Source organism: Sebastes fasciatus, chromosome 6, assembly GCF_043250625.1.
Source record: "Sebastes fasciatus isolate fSebFas1 chromosome 6, fSebFas1.pri, whole genome shotgun sequence".
Lineage (NCBI taxonomy): Eukaryota > Metazoa > Chordata > Actinopteri > Perciformes > Sebastidae > Sebastes > Sebastes fasciatus.
The window spans coordinates 21,289,721-21,311,946 of record NC_133800.1 but is presented as its reverse complement, the minus strand read 5'-3'; the positions used below and the strand labels follow the sequence as shown (position 1 = coordinate 21,311,946).

The 22,226-nt window shown below is 43.5% G+C and overlaps 1 protein-coding gene across 3 annotated transcripts in view; it reads right to left on the bottom strand.

Moving 5' to 3' along the window:
- LOC141769367 (tetratricopeptide repeat protein 28-like) overlaps positions 1-22,226 on the bottom strand; it is a 176,040-nt gene that overhangs the window by 68,374 nt on the left and 85,440 nt on the right. For all 3 annotated transcript variants that reach the window (XM_074638348.1, XM_074638349.1, XM_074638350.1), the window contains one exon: positions 1,832-1,979. In XM_074638348.1, the coding sequence (XP_074494449.1) occupies positions 1,832-1,979 (148 nt within the window). The remainder of the gene's footprint in view (positions 1-1,831; positions 1,980-22,226) is intronic.

Below are 22,226 nucleotides of genomic sequence, written 5' to 3'. Positions count from 1 at the left end.
ATATGCCTTGATATGGTGCTCTGAGGTTCATTATTTGCTCTTCCTCTCTCCTGATTTATTTATTTACTCATTTGGTATGGATGTCTTCGGATGCATCTCTTCGCTCTGTGGCAGAAAATAAACATAAAGGTGCTTTTGGGAGGACTGTAAACATCACAGTGTGCTGAGAAGTCTGTGTGGTAAGACAAATGAGTAAGATAAGTGAACACTGCAATCACAGCTAGATACAATCAGCGCTTTCTTGGCAACATGGCAGCAACATTGAGTTTATACACAGGGGGGAATAATGCAGTGTTTGCTGAACTGCTATAAGAGATTAAAATGGATTACAACTGTAATTACAATGTTGTTACAACCCAAAATAAGAAGGTGGAAAACCAGCTGTGTACAATGACTTCATGTAAATGGGCGTATAGCGACTTGAGAAGCCGTTTTTGTGGCTCAAGGTGTTAAAGAAACATTTCTAAAAGCTTTGGCGTTGCTCAACTGCAATGACATTGGTGGGTGAAGTATCAACAAGCTGAATTCTGGGATGCTAATGTACGTGGTTGACAAACACGGCTGGCAAGAACGTGGCGCTGCTCCTCCTTGAAGGAAAGAACGCTCGCCTACCTTTCACTTATCAGGGGACTTTGGCTGCGTAACACTGATTATCCTCCCTGTTTGCTGGCGTAACATTGATTATCGTCCCCCTGTGCCAGGAGCCCCTCTGAGAGGATCATCATTGCTCTTAATCCTTTGACCTAGCTACCTCTCCTCAACACACCTTGGATTAGGTCCTCTGCTGGTTGCCTGGCGCCGTGGGAAATAAGGTAAACAATTAAGAGATTAAATGGCTCGGGCTAAATGTTGGTCTTCCCCTACAGAGAGGATCCATTCTGGTCCGTGATGCTCAGGTCTGGGCTCGCACCCAAACCCTTTTCTTGTTTTGGCTCCAGCGACAGGCTTATACACTCAATGTCGCTCAGATGGGCTCTCCATTCTTTATTCTCTTTTGGAATATTTTTTTTTCCTTCTGCATTTGCACACGAATATTCAGAGGAGCACTGTATTCAATCAAAGAAAAACTGATTCCTCACCGAACAAAGCCCTTCAGAGCTGCTGATCTCATTGTACAGTTCAGTAAATTTTGGATTACAAAACACACAAGGCCACGTTTATTCACAGGCTCCGTTTTCCGCACACTTAGGAAAAAGAGTCGATGACAAAGCGAGACCGCAAGATGACTCAGTCTATGCTGGCATACAGATCTGAAGAATATCAAATCCTCTGCAGTGGTCATCTAAGGTAAAATTGCTGCCAGGTTTGTTTTGAGGCTCATTAGGCTGGCCCCACGCTGATTACTCATGGACAATCAGGTCACTGCAGTTGGCTGATACAACAGATAATAACAGAAAGAACCCATTTTAGTAACAGTCTTGGGCTTGAATGAGCTACTTATGAATCCACTCAGCTTTAGGAGAAAGGCTTACACAGGGGCAGACGCAGACAATGGCATTAGTGTTGGATGCTCATTAAGATAACGGGCTATCTGTGTGTGTGATCAGCCCGTCTGACAATAAGATATGCTGAAGCTGCAGGCGTCAGGACTCAAGAGTCCGGAGGTAAGTACTTGACACCAGCAGTCAGTCACAAAGACGGAAAGACGGACAGATGGAGAGATGGCCTGCCGAACGGGTGGAAAAACTGGCAGGTAAAGTCACCCCAACACGCTTATTGACTGACAGAGTGTGAGGATTATTTCACAGACAAAACTCGGAGGTGGCAAAGCAGACAGACAGGAAACATGAACGCTCTGTCAACACACGTACGAACGTACGACATTTCTTACCTCGTAACGGCGACTTCATGGCGGCTTCTACCATGCCCACCAGTAGCTGTAGGCTCTTGGGGTCTTGGGCCAGCCCGGAGGCGAAGGCGGCCAGTGCGTCGGCATGGCGACCAAGGTACTGAAGGGCAACACCCTGTCGGAAGTATGCCTGTAGAGGGAGAGAGAGGTAAGAGTCATCAGCTACAGTCTAGTGCCACAGCATGGGGCTCTATACAAACACATTACCAGACACACTCATTTCACGCCATTTGCATTTTTTCCACATGAGCAGTTTTCTGAACATGGCACCTCTCTCCTTTGTATTCCCATAATAGAGTGATCACTGGGGTTTTGTACTTATTAATTGGATTATAAGTTTTACATAAATGCACATGTTACACTCTGGCTGGTTGCCTCGTCAGGAGCAACTATTGTTTTTCTCTTCAATATTTTAGTTTTCTTCTGTTTGCTGTGGGAGTGAAGTGCACACAAGTAGAGAACTGGGATTTCTCTTGGGCCGTGTTGGGAAAAAAAGTAAAGAGAAAGAAAAAGGAGAATGAGAGAGAGCTGCTTACTCAAGTCGGTCTGGAGCTCAATAACAGAACACCCATAAATACTTCAGATTGTGCATTCCCTTTGTCGGGGCACTGTTGTAAAATAACAACACAACTGGCCGGAGTCTGTTTTCGTGTCATGTTTTGGATTTGTGGACGGCTTTTGCAAGCAGACAGAAATTAAATGCATTTGTCGTCCAGTCAGTTATTTACAGAGCTGAGAAAGTCACATTGCGGCGGAGGATAATAATTCAGCACCACTGTGATATAAACTGCATGCGACTGCTGACATACTGTATCTTTCTGTGAGAGACTAAATTGTTTTGGAACATTTTTCAGATTGAAAACTAAAACAGACGCCGTCTCTGGGATCCAAAGCTCCATCAATAAGTGTGTTTTTTTTTTTCTTCTTCACAATGTCTGTTTGGACTCACCATCAGAGAGAAAAGAAACGTTTTATCCAAGCAAGTTTGTGACTCAGTATGTTTGCGTCTGAGGCCTGATCAGAAAATAATCCTAGTGAGTTGTTAAACCTGACTCGGGTCCAGTCTAACAACAGCAGCAAAGAGAGGGATGGAACTAGATCCAGCTCATTATTCACCATCCAAACCACTAAATCCCCCCAAGAGAAATCAAACCGTCTCAGAATAGTTATATCTGGGCTCGCGTGTCAGAAACGAACAATTATAGCAGCACAGCATGAGGGAAAAATGAGGGATGAGCATCATGTGAGGCAAAGAAACAGCAGAATGTGTCTACATTTTAAGCTATCTGTCTTGTTTTAACACTTCTTCCTTCTCTGGTGTTTCTGTGTGTTTGTGCTTGTGGCAGTCCAAGCTGCCGTCTGGTCACCTCCTCACCGAGCAGACAGTCACTCCACTTCGCAGCATCCAAAAGTGACACCAGGGCTAATTTGCCATTAGCATCTAAGAGGCCTTTTCATTAGTCTTCCCAAGCTTCTCCGTTAGCACCGCAAGGCAGCGAAGGAGGATTAGAGAAAATGAGACATGACATCGAATTTATAGAGACCAGTAATTAATTTTGCTTCCGTCCGAGCCCCCCGCTGACTACCAATCTCTCTCCAGAACCTGCTGCCCCCCTCAACATCTCTACCTCCCTCCGCTTGCATCACAACTCCATTGAAAATGACGAGGACAGAGATTAGATTCAGAGCATTAACCTTTGTTCTAACACTGTTATTATATGAGGGGAGTGCAGGCCAGGGTAGCCGCTCAATATTAATTGCATCTAGTGGCGGTGGAGTTTGGGCAGGACGCATTGGCGAGAGCAGGGAGGCCCAACAAACGTTTCGCCCGGGGGAACAAAAGACATTTAAAAGCACTTCTCCCTTTGATTAGATTTAGCCTACAATATGACTGCTCGCCCAGAGATCTTTCTTTCATTCTCTTAAGCGGCGTGCCCTGACTGAGACGACCAGGGAAAGAGGATGACAAAAAAAAAAGATGAATAAAAAATAAGGCTCGCTTCAAACTAAAAATCTTCTTTAATCCTTTTTATTTTACCCTTTGCTGTCCTACATACATACGGCTGAAAGACTAGACCGTGTGCGGAGAGTGCATTAAAAATACTGCAAACACAAGCAGGAGAATAAATGCATAAACGAAAGAGCCACGGCAAAAAAATGACAGAATCAATGTGCCGTTCAGCCTCATAGGATTTTTTTTTTCTTCCATTATTCTCCCCCTGCCTTCAAAACACATCATGTAGCTGCACAAAGACATACACGCACGGTATATAACCTCAGCCTTTGCATAATCCAACAAGTCAATTCATCCAGTGATGCCCATAAAACAGAGGGCTCACTTGAATTTACATTAGCTGAATACGTCCTAGCGTAGGTAGGGGAATGCCAAATAGTGCATAAGAGGCTGGCTACGCTATTGGCATTATGGGAGAGGGGAAAGCACGATTTTTACCCCTACACAACCTTTTCTTAATTCACGCTTAACAGGATATTTTTTTAAAAACACAGCAGCATCTGCTTAGAGCTGCTGCTACAGTGATTAGCACAGACATAGAGAGATAGAGAGAGGTACAGTAGAGGGGGGGAGAGAGGAAAAGAGAGGGCTCAACAGATTAACTTTGCCCTGTCAACATACAGCAGAATGGTACAAGTTAGTGTTTAATCTCCCAGCCAAAAACCATCTCCCTGAACAGGAGGTATATTAAGAGAATGACTCCTCCAAAGGCGAAGCTCTCACAGAACACAGGCCCTCCTGAAATGTGACGCATCTCTCAGGCATCTTGTACAACATGACATCCACAAACCGAGACTTCTAATAATGTGTTTTGCCTGAAATTCAATCTAGGGTAAATTATTGAACCTTCCCGCATCTTTGCCTCCTCTCTGTTTAATGCAGCAATGTGCTGATACCACAGAAGAGTGGATCGAGAGGGAAGCTTTGTCGTTCTTACCCGTGGGTAAATTCTGGGAGTGCTGATGCGCATGTGTGCCAGTACATGCTTGTTCATATGTGTGTGTATGTGTGAGAAAAAGAGAGAGAGAGAGAGAGAGAGAGAGAGAGAGAGAGAGAGGGGCTAGAAAACACATACGAATAAGCGAGAGGATAAAAGCTTTTCTTGTTTCTCGCACATTTTAATATTTCATGAATGCGTGTTTGATGTCGTTTTAAATATTCATGTTTTTATGCTTTGGAGGAAGAGGGAAATGATGCAAAATTAAAAAAAAGTTATTCACTCCGGTACACTGTGCTACACACTGCGGGGATCCAACATTCTCCGCACTCATGTGCCCAAACAAGCTCATGCACACCAGTCGCATAGGCTCTCTTTCCCTCCTAACAAGACACTTAGAATGAAACATGGACAATTTTCTCTCAGCGACAGCTCTGTTGTTCACAATAAGGCCCCACAGTCGGAGCAGCTGAACAGAAAGTTGACAAGATTAAGATTGTGAGTTTGGTGCAAGACCAGCTGTTAGAGGCTCCTTTCCTATTAGCAGATTAATGCCTCGACATATGTCCCTTGCCCCCTTCTTAGACTCCTCGTCAGTACCCTGTAACCCCAGGGGTGTCATCAGCCCCTGGGAGCATGTCTATGTTTGCGCTTGTCTATCCCTGTTCAAGATCTGGGCCTAACAGGCTTAAAGGAAGAATTCATTGAAAATATATTTTGTCTATCTTTGCTAAACGGATGTGAACAACAGGAGTATGATTTGGTGCTTTAGCATGGTAGATATGCTGTATGTGCATTGTACAAAGTTCCTTATCTATCATCTTAAAACAGGATGAATGCTGACAAAAACACACAGTCTCCCACGGATGTGGAAAAGCTTGTTCAGTCAATCAACCGTCTCCTAAAAAAATTACATTCCATACAACAAAACTGCTCTCTTTTCTCCCGGATTACTGTCGCACTTTTAAACACATGGTTAACGTTGTAAATTGAAACAAAACAACAACAAAAACGTAACAAAACTACATGGTTAGGTCTACTAAAAAAAAACATCATGATTAAAATAAGTAAATGTTGACCAGGTGACAATGTTGACAGGAAGCCAATGCCGAAGTGCATTAACCTTAATAGCCAGCAGGGGGCGACTCCTCTGGTTGCAAAAAGAAGTCTGATTGTATAGAAGTCTATGAGAAAATGAGCCTACTTCTTACTTGATTTATTACCTCAGTAAACATTGTAAACATGAGTTTATGGTCTCAATCGCTAGTTTCAAGTCTTCTTCAATACAGCATGATGTTCATTTAGAAAATTATGGTCCCATTTAAAGTCAAATAGACCATAAAGCAAGGTATGCTTTATGGCGTGGCTACCTTGTGATTGACAGTTGTCCGGTCTGGGAGTTGTCCATGTTTTCGTCGTAGAACTTTAACCCTTTCATAGTGTGTTTTCAGTTCATGACAGTTAATTATAACCTTTTTTGGTCGCCTAAAAATGTCTTATTCAACGTTCGGTTGTTCGTAGCTCCACCCTCTCATGTCACTTCTGGTTTAAAAAATCCAACATGGTGACAGACAAAAAACAATTCACCTATACGGTTTATGATGTGGAGTTTTAGTTTCACAAGGGACACAAACACCGGATCCTGGGCGAAAGTCATGTGTTTGTTTGACCCCTCCACCACCCCGACCTCCTCTACGCGGACTTCCGCAGATTATCATGACAAACGTATTTGTGAAACGTCAAAAACAAACATAATACGCAACAAAATATGTTTCCCTCCAAACATAATTCTCAATGCAGTTTCGTTGTACGGGAACGTAATTTGTAGGAGATGGGTCAATAAGTTGTTGCATATTTCCAAGAGCCTATATATGTATCCTACATCAAAATCAATTTCCCCAGGTAGCACTATGAGATGTATGCAGTGCTTACAAAGCCAAAATGCTTACTAAAGACTGCCAAATTTATTTGTTTACCCTATCCTGAATCTGTCATTTTCAGCAAGAAATCAAATAGCTAAGGTAATTTGTAAATCCTTTGTGTCGAGGGTACTGGAGCTGGAAACCCGCCCATGTAGTCATGTTATTTACAGACAGTTGAAGCTGTTTCCTGCCACATTTTTATAGTTGTAAAATCTCAAACACAATGATGTCTCTCTAAACAAACAGCATAACTCCTCGCCAACAAGCAGTGCAGGCAGCCTGTCATTGAACCGACTGCTCCAGCTGTGCTCCAGCAGCCCAAGGACTTACATGGCTTGCTGTGCCCTGATCGGTGATCAGCAATAATAGAGATGCTCTCAAATGTGGAAATCAATAGAAGCTCCGTTTAGACCGTGCCACGCCCTTCACTGCTGTAGTGTGTTGAGGATACGCCTGCTGCAGATGGTTTCTGATCACCCACAGCGCGGTTGGTGCCAATGCGGCGACTCTCAACAGAACCCCTGCTGCCGACATAATGGAACCCAAATCAGACCATCAAATAGGGACAGCGGGCTGCAAACACACTGCGCACACACACACAAATACAAACTGGAGAAAAATACATCAATAACTCCTCGAGAAAACCCATCTGTCTCAAACAAACATGTATTACTTGAAATCAGCTTTCCACACAGGCAAGGACGCTGGGATCAGATTAACACTAATGGTGTGACAGGAACAAAGGGATTGCTGCCTTTCTTCCCTCCGTTTCTTGGCTCTTTAACTATAGGTGTCGTTGCCTGGTTTCCAATGTGACCCAGAAATGTCATGTGTCGACCAGGGTTTCAGACATGTGCCTCCGCCGTCCCTCGCAAATCTCTGCCACTACGCTTTCAAGGTGACACAGTCGATACGCCGGGTACACAAAATGTCAACTGCTTAATTTAATATCCAGGGATAACTGTCGGCCATGACAAATTAGCTGGGAGAACAGCAAAAAAGAAAAAAAGAAAAAGTGAAATGGAATGATTGCTGCTTTGGGCCTTCTGCCCTTCAACTTGACAAGCTGAAAGCCACAGTACAGCACAATGCAGCCTGTACTTAATTAAATCTATTTCTGAAGCCAAGTCAGTGAGTTTCTACCTATCTTCCTGTGCCTCACAGCAGGTACAGATCTCTTTCCCCAGGACTGAAAAGGTCTGAGGTCGGTCCTCACAGAGGCGGCGGCGGCGGTGGGGGCATCACACCCGTCGCCTCGGGCCAAACATAAACCTCTGGCCTCGAGGTCACTGGGATAGAATCATGACACAGCTGCCTGTCTATTACCATCTCCCCAATCTAATAAGACCGAACCCTAAACCAGCAAACACCCCTGACCTACATCGATCATGTGTGTGTGTGTTGCATCAGTGTAGAAAAAACATTGACAGACTCATTTTTCCTCACACGGAGTGAAAGATTTCTGCATTAATCCAGCCAATCGATGAAAAATGTTGCCTTTTCAGGATTTTGTTTTGTCCTATATGCTGACCTAGAGGGCTTTTGTGGAACAACCCCGTTCAAGTCTAAAGTGATTTTATGTTAACAACATAAGCCACACCAAAGGTGCATGTTAGGCACTTATGCAAGTCAAACTGAAACACCTTACAATCTGCATGTAGGTAGACGCTGTAAAATATTTATGATCCATTGATGTATGCCTCCCTAAGGGCGCTGTAGACTCTGGTGATTGCTGTTCCATCCAAAGCCCTTAATTAGCCCATTAGATTAGATGGCTTTAATGAGAGCAAATTAAACTGATCTTTCTTTGTGGAGCCGGCAATTAAAGGGTAAATGTTTCATTATTCAGTGAGTGGTGACAATAAGACCCAGGTAAAAATTCAGAGTGCCTGGTGGAGCCTTCAGCGTGAGAGACTCTCGTGGCTGCGAGGAATCGATTAGCCGGCTCACATCAAACTGGCAGCCAGCGCCGGACTTCAGATTGGAAAAGGTCATAGTCAGGTATGTGGAATCAATGCTGATCACTCTGTATTCACTGTGTCTCGTATTATCTGGCTGGGGGGATGGTTTAACGTTTTCTAAAAACAATTACCAAAAGACAAAGAGAAGCTTCAATAAAAAAAGGTCAGGGCTCGTGATCTGGGAAGTGTCAGGCGGTGCACATCCATTGTGACAGTCAAAGTGAAATAGAAGGGGAAAACGTGATATTTCTCATTCATCACAAACAGATGAAACGGCACAATAGTGGCAAGCTGTGTGGGGTCGCGCGGTGACGCGCTGTCACAATACACTGTTTGGCAGAAGGAATTCAATTTTCTTTCCACTGCGTGCATGTCCACCATATCTGAGGGCTTTCACAAAGGAAACACAGCAACGGAAAGTGATAAACCGGCAGATAAAATGGCAATATGCCTGTAGCTCATTCCGAGCATGTTAATTCCAATGTTAGGAAAACCATGTCACACTCTTCCACTATGATTTATAGCCCGATTTGTCACATGGATGCAGCTAGCATACGTGCATTCGTATTAGCATCTTAAGAGTCTTGAGATGCGAGGCTGAGAGGGTCAGGGTGCTAAACAGATTTCCGTGCCCCTCTCAACTAGATCCTTGGCTCTGCTCTGCCTGAGCGTTGCACACGAACCCCACAGCCACAGGGGCTGACTCTCAATTAAAGTAGGCATTAATTACTTAAAGGAGCTTTAATCAATCAAGGCCAGATGGTGAACCTGAAAAAGAGAGCAAACTCTCAGCTGCAGAAGTGCTTTCCACCCCGACTAGCCTAGAGGTGGCCATAAAAGGCTTCATTACAAAATCCCCACAAGGCTAACATTTTACAGAGTTTATTTTGCTACCAAAAAGGCTTATTAAGCAGGGAGCTGCGATCTCCGCTGATGATTGTGTTGATTGTCACAACTGAACTTCCTACCAAGCTGTTAGCAATCTGACGGCCAACATACTGTCATTCAGAGGCTGTAGCAGGCAGTGTTTAAGCTAGAGCGTAGGTACCGGTATCATATGATCGACTGGTACCAACTATGTCATGCCAGATGGTCGGCAACGGAGGCTAGATAACCCTCGGCTAAATTTTGGTGAGGGAGAAACTTGTATAGCCATTTTCAAAGGGGTCCTTTGACCTCTGACCTCAAGATAGATATATAATGAAAATGGGTTTTATGGGTACCCATGAGTCTCCCCTTTACAAACATGCCCACTTTGAAAAAAAAACATGCAGTTTTTTGCATAAATGTGTTATTTTTGCCTATACTAAAATGGTAATATTTGTAACATTCATGCATACCGGGGTCTCTAAACAATTTTGGAATTACATACATTGGGTATCACTGTAAAGCTGAGACTCTTGTGGATCCAAGGAGCCCAATCATATTCATGTGTGATGATGTTAATCCCCAAAGTCTATTTTTTGACACTTGACCTCACTGTATAAAATTACCTGCTGTGACCTCTAGGATAATCACAGCCTCATGAAACTTTACAGCCACAAACTAGAGACCTAGAGCATTCAGAGGACATATGGCTTTCCTAGCTAGATTGACAATAAGGGGGTTTACCAAGCAGTTTACAGAACAGAAGTGCTCGCCATCCAATCGCCGGAAAATGCAATTCTTACAGAAATCTCCAAATGTCAAAAGTTTTTGATACCAAATCACAGCATGGCTTTTTCTACAGTGTTCCTCAAGATCTTGGAGTCTTAATGTGGTATTTTGGAGAGATTTTTTACAATTTTTATCAATTCTTGAGGTAAAAAGTGGTTGAATTTAGCACCAAATCTTTGTAACAAATGGTATCAACCTAAAAATTGCTGCCAACAACTTATGAGCCATAAGTGAGGACGGGAATGACCATCATTTATCTACCCCTGAACATCCCCTGTACCCCACCCCTCTAAAAAAAAAGGAGGCAGAATGGTAAGAGTGCAACAAATAAGCTAATGATGGAACTAAAACACACTCTTTGTAATACAAATTGTAGGTACTGATTATGCAAAGCCAATAACCATCTGAATAAGCAGGCCTGACCATATGTGTCCCTGACGTGTTTAGCCCCACAGTGCCGACAGAAGAGGCTACTTGGCCCCGGTGCTGTACTCTCCTGGCCTGAGGCACCACATCCTCCATCTTCATTTGTACTCCCTTAATTGGCTTTGACAGTGAACTCAAGCATGGCTGAAAAATACCCTCCTCTTAGTAAACACTGGCTGAGAGACACATGTTCTCAACATGGGAAACCAGGCAGCTCCATTAGCCATTAGGATGGGTAGTCATGTCCAACTGACCCTCTCTCAATGCCTCTTCAAAGCATGACACTCCGAGCTTCACATCTCAAACGTTGCTGCCATCTCAACGGACGTATTGGATTTCTGGTGGGAGGCAAAGGCCGATGTAGTGCACAATGCAACATCCAATTCACAAACCATTTAGCCTGTGCAAAATGAAAGCTGTTCAAACTGGCATTTTCTGAGGTGTAAAATTGACTGCCAAGTGAAAGAAGTATTTCTGAGCCTGAGGTGTTTTTTGGGGGGTTGGTTATCATTACTTGCTGAGTTTGAAGGTCCCAAAGAGAAACAAAGTCCACCAAGTCATTACCCCCCTCACACTGCCACACAGTAGGCACAGCTCCTTGTCAGTGTCAGCACTTGTGTTGGGTTCATTAGGTTGCTCTGGCCTCGGTGGGAAGTTGCTTCATCAAACAAGAGTCAGCAGCAGCACAGGCTGCTTGACAGTGTGGCTTCTCCAGAGTTGCCCCTGCAACACTTCAAAAGACTCACAGCCTGCCTTTATGGAGGGAGCTCTAATGAAAAGCATGGCATGAGCCCCGCTGCTTTTGATTCTGGTAGTAAGGAGTCATACATGATTGAGTAAAAAGCAAGTTGAATCACAGATAAGGTGCTGAGAGGCTGAGAAGACTGGAGAGAGAAGAGGGCAGGGTGAGGAAAGACAATGATGATGTAACCCGAAGGGTTAGACGTATACTGGAAACTAGGAAGAGGAGTAAATACAGAGGAAGAGGGCGGAGGAGAGAGGTAAAGGTTAGCACATGAAGGACACACAGAGATGCCTCTTGTTATTCCTTCCTAGTGTGCTATACATGTCGGCTACCATCCAGGCTATCAGAGCTCTTTATTGCGTATGACCTGTTTCTCCTTCCCATCTCCCAGTGCAGCAGCAGCATCAGTATACTGGGCTGTTGTGGCCTCAGTGCCGCTGCTTTGCCATGCTTGTGCACACGGAGATCTCCCCAGCGATTACCAGATAAATGCACTTTAATTCACAACACATGCGGCAGGAGTTTATATATAGACTCGCTAATTCCCCCTCGGCCACACTGCAATATGAACTCCATGCTGCACCAATTTAAGTGCGTGATGAGTCCCACGCGGACAGGCTCCTCTGCTTATCATATATATGACATGCTCCGGCACATTGCTGGGATAGGGGGAAATATCAGAAGCTGAAAAAAAAGTAAGATTATGGGCTGGACCAGTGTGGGTTTTTCATTATTAATGAGGAAAGTGGTTTTCAGGGCTGCTTTCCTATTGAGAATTATCAGTCAATCCCAGATGTAGTCGAGCTTAACAGTGGTACCATTTTCACAGGATATGTCACACCCACAGAGGGAAAAAAATACGCACATTTTAGCAAGCACAATGCTGCTAATGCACACATTAGAAAGAAGTACTATTTTAGACTGAAATCCTGACAGTCAACTCCCATAATTGGGCTAATTGGCAGAGTTCTATTGAGAGGAGGTGTCCGCCTCTGATAACACTGAGCGGTCCTGTAACACATCTGCACAGCCTCTGCGTTAGCTCATTAAACAGCAAGTTCCCTCAGCGTTCTTTGGCCATCACCATGCATCATTAATTGCGGCCGCCTGCTAATCACGTTAGCTGTATTTCCCTGGCTTTGATATCTACTATACCTCTGCGCGTGCTGCGTGACCCGATGGCCTGTCCAGTAATAAGATGAAGTGAACAGGTTTCCGTACCACCTGTGGACACTTTATATGTAAAAAAAAGTAAATATGGTAATTGAAACTCCTCTGGCAACTAGTCTCAACATAAAATAAATCCACCGCCAGAAAACACGCACATACACACACACTTGCTCAGAGCTATGAGTCATACTGTGGGTGCCAACAATCAATGGGGCTCACCGCACCCAGCTGGCTGTAGTAGCAGAATGTATTAATTTTCCCATTTAGAAACAAATATATACTACAAATAGATTAATGGTGTTTGATCAGCTTGGCAGAGCGATGCCGATTAGTATGCATGGATGGCAAGAGGCATGATGCTTGATTTTTTTGTATGTGCTGCTAAAAGCATATGGCAGCTACTAAAAAACGACAGAGTTCAAACGAGATGACATGACTACCCGTCTCACAGCTATATTGAAAGGCACAATAACTCCCATGGAAGGGGTTGCATTACAAGGGAAAAAAAGAGGAGAAGAGGACAGTGGAGCCATGGGAGCCAGGAGAGCCAGGAGAGCAGGAGCACAAGCGTGGAAAATTGAGGCTATGGTTAGCTTAGGACCAGGGAGAGGTGAAAATAGCCCTCATTTCATACTACACAGAGTTTGGCAATTACTGGTGACAGCGCCTCGCACCAAGACGGGGAAAAGATTGATCCGGACAAGCAGGACTCTGTTTGCTTTGTTAAAAGTAATTAATCACTGTGGCCACGGAGGAATGGCGCCTTGGAGTGCTATATGCAGTTCTGCTGAGTGTGTTTGCGCGTCTGCGTGTGCATAGCCATATGTGAATACAAGTACATACGCGTGCCCCGGCATACATTTCTGCACGCATGTCCGAAACAGCTGAAGTGCGAGGAGGTGGTGAGGAGAACTTTGGGGAAAAAGGAGGGAGAAAAAAAGCAGGCAGATGGAGGAAAAAGGGTAGAGAAGGGAGGAACATGCGCACACTGCACCCATTTATTCACATGCATGCACTCAAGAGGACCAGTAGTGCAATCCATCATAAGAGTCCTATCCACACCCACTGAGCAGAGAACTACAGTCAAGGGGAACTGTGGATAAAGGAGGTGGGAATGGGGGGGAAATAAGGAAGAATTCTCCTTCCTTCACCTTCACTTTGCTCTGAGTGAAATGAAGGGGTTACATCTTCTGCTGCAGGCAACTTACTTCTCCTTAAAATGAAATAAACAACATTCCCTCTGTTTCATCACGGCCAGTCTCTCCCTCTCTCGAAATCACTTATTTTCCTTCTGAAAAGAAAACTGGAGTGTTTCAGCGACATCCTTAAAACCAATTTCGCATCCATCACATTTTAATTGCTCGTACAAACAGTTTTTAATTGAAAGACGAATCTATAAGTGGTCTTGTTTTTATCACATTAGACACCCTACTCCTACTTACACTTGCAGTGATTCTAGAGAGCATGTGTGTACACACACTGTTAATGTATTCTCTCGCTACCTTTCTCCTGCTGGACAGTTACTGTATCTAGCTGTCGGACCAAATAGGCCGTGATTATGGCCAGTTTAATTGTGCAAATTGTTGTGCTTATTGCAAAAATTAGAGCTAAGAGAAAAAGCTGAAACTGAAAATACACTGTGCATACTGTTAATCCCATTAGATCACATACACACACACACACACACTGTCCTGAGGCTCTCAGTGCTGTGAACCACACTCCCTCCTCCCCGCCCTCCTCACTGCAGTGATAACAGCAGCAGGAGCCCAGAGCCACAGAGACCTGATCAATAAGAGCACACACACACACACATTCACAGGGGAGTCCAGTGATCCCGCAGTATAGCTGGGGGTCTTAGGGGAATGGGCGTCACCGGGTGATGGGAAAATTGGATGTGAAATCGTGAGTGGGGTAGAGAAGAAAAGACAGAGGGGTAGAGGCATGAGAATACTACGGGTGTTCTCTAGTGTCATATTTCTATCCCTAAGCTAGAGAGTTAGAAGGGCAGCAGCTGCAGCAGAGAAATGGCCACGCGTTGAGAAAGCGCTCATTGAAGTGTTGGCTGTGCAGCCGCGGGCCTAGACGCTAATAGAAACAGAAGCCAGGGACCCCTCTATGTCAGCGCCTCGGCTGAGCAGAATACTAAATTCTCCTCTCGTGCTAATGATTACCCCGAGCAAGGTGCAGGTCCGCAACACACCGCTTTGCAAATGAACATCAGAAAAACCTGCAAATTCAAATTAGCACATTGTCCGGACCTGCCGGTCGGCGCATGCAGCCCTGTGGTGCGATACCTCGAGGACGCCGTTTGGCTAATAAGAGGAATGATTCTCTGGCTCAAGCTAAATACTGAAGGCTTTGTATCTCCCCCCACACGGCACTTCTCGTCTCTCTCTGTATTAATGCAACAGTTTGCCTGCAGACCAGTAGGGTTGGGGGTTTTAGGAATAGATGTGGCGTGATAAATGGTGAAAAGGCGCCGACCCCCCCCCCCCGATATAGCAAAGGTGTATGAATTACCTATCAGGCTTTCCAGGGAGTGATGACCCCAGTCGGTGTAGCCAACCCCACTGCCATCATTTACTGAGCTACTTGCCCCTCTTTGAGACCCTGCCATAACTTACACACACACACACACACCCTCTGGACCATTTAAGGAGGACTCATAACTTATCATTAGACGGCACTGTGTATGAGTGATGTTCTATTACTTAACTACAATACAGATATTGAAGCATATTATATCATGCTTACTGAGCTAATTATAAAACATGAGCAAAGGGTCCCACGCCAATGCGTCCGTTTCGTTTAATACTGTGTTTACCTGCAGTTTGTACGCCCATAGTAGTCTTTATATGTCAGCACATAACACGAGCACATGGTTTCATTTTTTGCTTATATTCTCTTTTCCGCAAAATATGTTACTGCTCTCCGTGCTGGAAAAAAAATATGTTACAACATATTTTCTAACTATTTCCTAACACTATCCTCCCTGCATCATTTATCATGTTGTGGCATTAAGATAACATCCTGCGCTAAGCCATCTTCTAGTGCTACTCTATGAATAAACTTCCTAATATCAGCCAGTGATGGCTCATTATGCCGGCCTATCATGCTGGGCCTCTTTTAAAGTGTTTTCTCTCTTGGGTAAGAAAAAAAAAAAGTCCATGCGCTACTATGCTTTTTCGGTGCTGCTGGATTAAGCATCCTGTTTTAAACATTTCTCTGCTGCTTTCTTCCCCCAGAGCCTGTGGAGATGAAGAGAGTTTTGGAGTGTTCAGAGAGAATTTCATTCAACCTGTAGTGCTTCATGTTTTCCCCCAAGGGGGGGGTTTCCTTTCCTCTGTCAGGGGTCTGAAAGCTAAACAACCCCGAGGAGAGGTCCAGGGAGCCACTCATCTACTGTACAAACATGGTAAGCATAGACATGGTGGAGCGGCAGGCTGTTTACAAGCCTAACCAAGCAAATGGATCACTCCTGATCACTCTCTCAGAGGGCCTCTGAACGAAGGGGCAATATGAAGATATGTTCATACACAGTAATAAGGTTGTGTCTAGAAGGTAATACGCAAATTGCGAAACTCTCGCAATATGGTTAAGGTTAGGCATTGAATTTGAATAGTTAAAGGGGAACTACGCCCATTTTCAAAATTCATACCAGTTATTCCTATTGTTTTATGACAGTCCAAAAAATATTAGTAAACATGAACAACTTTCTCCCAAATCCCAAACCAGAGTGCTAAAACTCAAATTTGTGATGTCATCAGGTATAAAGTGTGGAGCTGCTCCATAGACGATGAATGGGGAGAGATGTTATAAAGGACACAGAGCACCCAGGGGAATGTTCTGAGTATATGGGGACATTTTCTGTTTCACAACTGACAACACTACAATAGAATAAAGCTCATCATTTGGGTATAAAAAAGAAAACAACACGAAGTCTCCCATTCATTGTCTATGGAGCAGCTCCAGACTTTATACTTTATGACATCACAAGTTTGAGACTTACTTCTCTGGTTTCTGGCTTTGAGAGAGAGTAGCTCATGTTCACAAATATTGATTGAACTTTATTAGGTCATGGAAATAACATATTGAAATTCTTAATTTGGGTTAGGCATTGACCTTGAATGGTTAAGGTTAGGATATGCTGTCGGGCAGCGAGTCTCACGAGAGTTTTTGCAAGTTTTCACATTTTGAGGGTTACCTTCTAGACTGTAATAATTACAGTACATAGCAGATACATTGAGACTGTGAGTAGGGCTGCCCCCACTTAGTCGACTAATCGTCCATTTTGGTCTTAGCTGACTAACATTTCTTTTGTCGATTAGACATTTTTTATGCTTTTTTCATGCTGAATGATTTATTTATTAGAAACTTAGGAGCACAGTGGTAAACACGAGATTTAAAGAGGTGCTTTTGTGTAATTTTTTAGTTGTATGAGTTTTAGTTGACTGAGAACTTCTTTGGTCGAGGTCAGCCCTAACTGAGAGTTCTTACAGATGCAAATAAATGAAAGCTTGGGACCACAGGAGGTTAACTGTGACAAATAGCTGCTTAAATAAACATTGCTTTGAGGTTTTGTTGTTTTTTTACTCAGTGGAAATGAAAAACAAGTTCTTCAACAACAGGTAAAAGAAGATAAAATTCATATCTCTGACCACTGCCTTCAAACAAAAAGTCTCAAGCTCACCATAAATGGTAAAAAAAATAATCTTAATCTCCTGAAATCCTCGCCATCAAACACAAAAACACAGGCATGAAGAAACTAAAGGTGACACCACAAAGGTCTACGTAATGTTTGTGTGTGGTGTGGTGTGGTGTGGTGTGCGTGCTCCCCTTCCATCACCGAGTTGTCTTATTAAACTCGTTGCCTGGAGAGACCAGAGTAATTACTCACTCCCTACACAACACCTTTTGGACTTTGGGCCAGATTCGATGTGCTGCTTCAAATGTCACACACCTTAGCTGGCAATTAAACGCCGCTCTCCCTCAGCGCCTGTTTTAATGGGCTTCCTCTACTCTAAAATAAATTCTCATATCACATAACAATAAAGGGTATTGTGTTTTTATAGAGCTTAATTCATATATTATTCGCAGATATACAAGTTATTAAGCTCAATTAGAGCGACATGATGTCTTTGTATTGTATGAGTGACAACATTCACCAGGAGATACGGGCAGCCCATTATATTTACAGTATATTGGCATTTGTAAGCTATAACACTTTTTTGTTGCTACAAGAATTGATTAGGTTTTGTTTTAAGTGTCTCATCTAATTCTGATTTGTTTGAAATTTAACCATTTGAATAGAAATGATTGCCTGTGCCTTCATTGGCATTTTTTCCTTATTGTGATGTCATTTCTTGGAGAATCTTCAAATGTATTATATCCCTAAGATCTGTACAACCTAAGCTAAAAGGTTATATATGTCAATCAACCACAATAATTGATAAAAGTATTGAAATCGTGTCAGAAATTAAAAAAAATAATACATGTTTTTTTCTTAAAATATTATTAAATAAACACACAAAACATATTGATCCAAAAGATTTCCAAATATCTAAACATCAACAAGATATTTCTCAATACTCCAGAAGTTATTTGAACTATGCACATTTTTTAGTTATTGAGATATGCTCATTATTATGAGCAGATGCAAAAGCGTTTTGATAGTGTCGTAGTTTTGTTACGTAAGCAGGTAACATAATGTGATGACGTCATCACAAGCGTACAACATGATGACGCGAAACAATCTCTGTACAAGGTCCGTTTTGAAATAGTTGAGCTATTTCAAAATATGACCAAAGATTTTATAAAGTTTTCACTGAGGAAATATATTTAGTAGCTAGTAGTTATATCAATTAGGATGGTGCTAAAAATATGCATCCCTACTTTGCATATTGTCTTTGTCATGAGTGCAGAAACATTGGGTGATAATTGCCTACAACAAATCAAAACAGGAGGTCAGAGAGCAGCCACACTTAATGCTAACACCAGCCAGGTCAAAGTTTGACACCACTCCGCTGTCAAGGCTCATTCAGTGAGGCAAAGTCACACGCACTGTTCTCCATCTATTCTGTTCACCCCAGTGTCACTCTGCAATGCGTAAAGTCCAATTAATGGACCGGTATCTATGCATGCGTGTCACAATGGCAGCTGCCCCCCCTCTCCTTCTTCCTGGGCACGGCTACAACGGGTGCTCAGTGTTTATGTCACCTCTTAATTGCATTTTTTCCCCCATGGTAGAGGTATGGCTTTGTGCAGACGCCCCAAGGAAGAAAAAGAAGGTCAGGCTGCCAATTTGGAGCTGGCAGGTCGAGAGTAGCGGCAGCACTTAGTTTCGCTTGAGAAGAGAATGGAGGGCTGCTGCTCATCTATGGAAACCAGGACAAACAAAAGAGATAAGTGAAGGGGAAAGGAAGACAAATCCCCCTCCTCTCTTTGCTGTCTTCCGGCTCTGAGAGAGTGACACCGGGCTTACAGAGGAGTCCCATGTTCCACCGCTACCTGTGATTGAACGGGGACAACACGGAGCAGGAGGGAAGGATTTGAGAAGGACATTTTAATGTCACGTACCACTGAGAATATGCAAAGCAAACACAGAAGAACATCTCTAATATCAATTTACACAACGTGTTTGTCATATAGGACTGCATGTGTTGCTCCAAATATGAGCATGATGAAGTAAATCCCCTGAATTACTACCTTTAAAGCCAATGAACTGTCAAAGCTTTGACCTCTCCACTCATTTAAATTGAAGAATTTAAAGGCAATGTTGACACTGACAGACAAAAGGAGTATTAAATGACAGGTGATACTTTATAGGCGGGAAGCACCAGAGGCCCCACGATATGATATAATAACAATACTTAAGTCACGATACGATCTAATTGTGATTTTAAACATTATGCTGAGTATTGCGATAAAATATATTACGATTTATTACCTTTCTTCAACTACAAATTATGCAGTTTGTCAACATCTGTTTTATCTAATAAGACACAGTTTTCACTCTCAGAGTTTTCATTCACATATCTTGAGGTCAGAGGTCAAGGGACCCCTTTGAAAACGGGCATGCCAGTTTTTCCTCGCCAAAATATAGCGTAACTTTGAAGCGTTATTTCACATTCTTCCCGACAAGCTAACATGACACTGGTACCAATTGATTCCTTAGGTTTTAGTTTCATGATACCAGTATCTTCACCCTAGGGTTAAGACTGAGCCCGCTACAACCTCGGAAAGTCGTATTTTTAAGATAAAAGATTGATACTTGATGTCTGTGTATCGATACGACATTGCCACGCAAAATATCACAATACTATGATGTATACATTTCTTCCCCAACCCCTAGTACTTTATATTTTCAAAGGCACTTAAAGAACAAACAGTGAAACGGAAGTAAATCATGAAGGAACCTTATGATAAAACGTAATGTAGCCCTGATGCATTATGATCTGCCTCTGGTGATTAATGGAATTTGGTGATCTGGTCCCATTCAATGCAGTGATGATCTGTAACCCTTAACAGATTGTTTGCAGAGGAAACACATTCCCCAAAGATCCCAAAGTCAGATGGAGGTTTTAAATAAACTAAATAAGGAATAAAGCATGTGAACTCAGGACACTGTCCCTCATTGTTAACAGGGAAGAAAGCGCTACAGTCATAAAAGACTCCACTGCAAGCGAAAGAAAGGCAGTGCTTACACTGCCTAAATAACAAATGGCCTTTCAGCAAAGTTAAGAAATGTGTGCCCCAGTTGCTTCTGTGCCTTCTCTGACTTGAACAGATACAGTTTGACAAAGAGCCAGTGAACCCTGGACTTTTTCGTTTATTTCCATTTCTGAATAATTTCCATTAAACCATCTCAATGTGGCAGTCGGGGAGGTGAGGGAGAGGGGAGGAAAGAGAGAGAGAGAGAAAGGATAAGGGGCAAAGGTAGTTAAGAGGCAGCCGGTTTAGGACTGCATACACACAAAAGAGAGGATAAGATTAGGGCCAACCGTATATCTTTCACCACTGCACTCTGTTTGAGCCCAGCCGAAAGTAGTGCCTAAAAAAAACGACGAAAAAAGAAAGGAAATAATTTGCTTGTGACGACAAATCAGTTCCAGTGAAACTACATTTTGCAACATGAAAAGAAAAAAAGCACCTATCTCTTTGACCAGGCCTCTCCGGCGGGGGGTGACTTGCACACCGAAGGAGCGAGGCTATTTAAAAAGGCAGGCAGTATAATCTCCATAGATCCCCCTATTTGCATTCCAGTGTGTCTGGGTCAGACTGTCAGTCTGTCTCTCGCTCTCGCTGTCTGTGGGTCACAATCCAGAGTGTCACTGCACCAAGTCAGGAGGACATGGCAGCTCTGGTCAGGAGTTCATCATGGGTCAACTACCAGGTCCCCACCCAGGGGGACGCCAGCTATTGTTTATGGAAAGGGATCTTTTCTGCAGGCAATCAGCCGTGAAGGTCTGGTCTTATTAATGCAAATATATCTGCGTTACACAGGGCGGAGGTGGCGGACTAATTGCCAGCTGATACGATTAAATCATCGTATTTCTTCTCTCGGGGTGTACAGCGATACATCATGTTCGGTAGAGAACGAGAGTGAAGGATGGAAGAGAGAGGAGGCAGGTGAAAGGGTGAGGGAAGTTAGGTCACCCATCAAAAACACACCCATCACTCCAGCGGTGACCCATCTGACCTGGATAATTCACCCACACACACACACACAGTTACACAACAGCAGATGCTGCCATGCAGTTCCTGCAGCTGTCTCTGCCCTCCAGTCATAAACCAACATTCGCTGAATCCAGACAAACAAAAGTGAGTGGTTTCTGACACCCTGGTCAATTACAGAGGTATATTTATCACACAGACCTCACGCAGAAAGGCTCAATCCAAGCGCTACACCACGACTACTATCTCCTAGCGGCAGATGTGAATATGGCTATTACAGGCTAGTTATCCTCAAACGGCACCGTCCACAAAACCCCCTCGTCCACCCGTGACCCAGGCCACTCTCATGACCCAGTGCAGCAAAAGGACACGGCCATTACTGTGAATCAACCTAAACACTTGGCTTTCAACTGGGCTGAAAACCGGAGGAGCCTTTGAACATCGTGCCGCATGCTGAAAGAGAGCCTCAGTGCCGGCCCCAGGGGGACCCTGAGCCTTGGCCTCACTCTCTCATGTTTTTCAATACACAGCCATTGACACAAATGAAAAGAAAAGAAATTTGAAGGAAGAAAAAAAATTGCTAAGAGGAAAAAGGGACGTGGCAGTAAAAGGGGGCAAGAGATTTCAATGCCCCAAAGGACCTAAGCAAGACATCTGAGGTAATTTCTCCACAGATATAAAAGTTATTAAAACAAAATGAATAAATGTCTTTTCCTGCCCGGCTCTCTTGAGGTCTTCCTCCTCCCCATGCAGCATCTCTTCCCTTTTGGGAGTGAATCCCTCTCAGAAGTGCTCGTTTTGATGATGCTGACTCTTCTCGGTCTCGGAGGAGCAATTACAGCTGCCCTGTCAAATACCACACCGCTCCAAAGG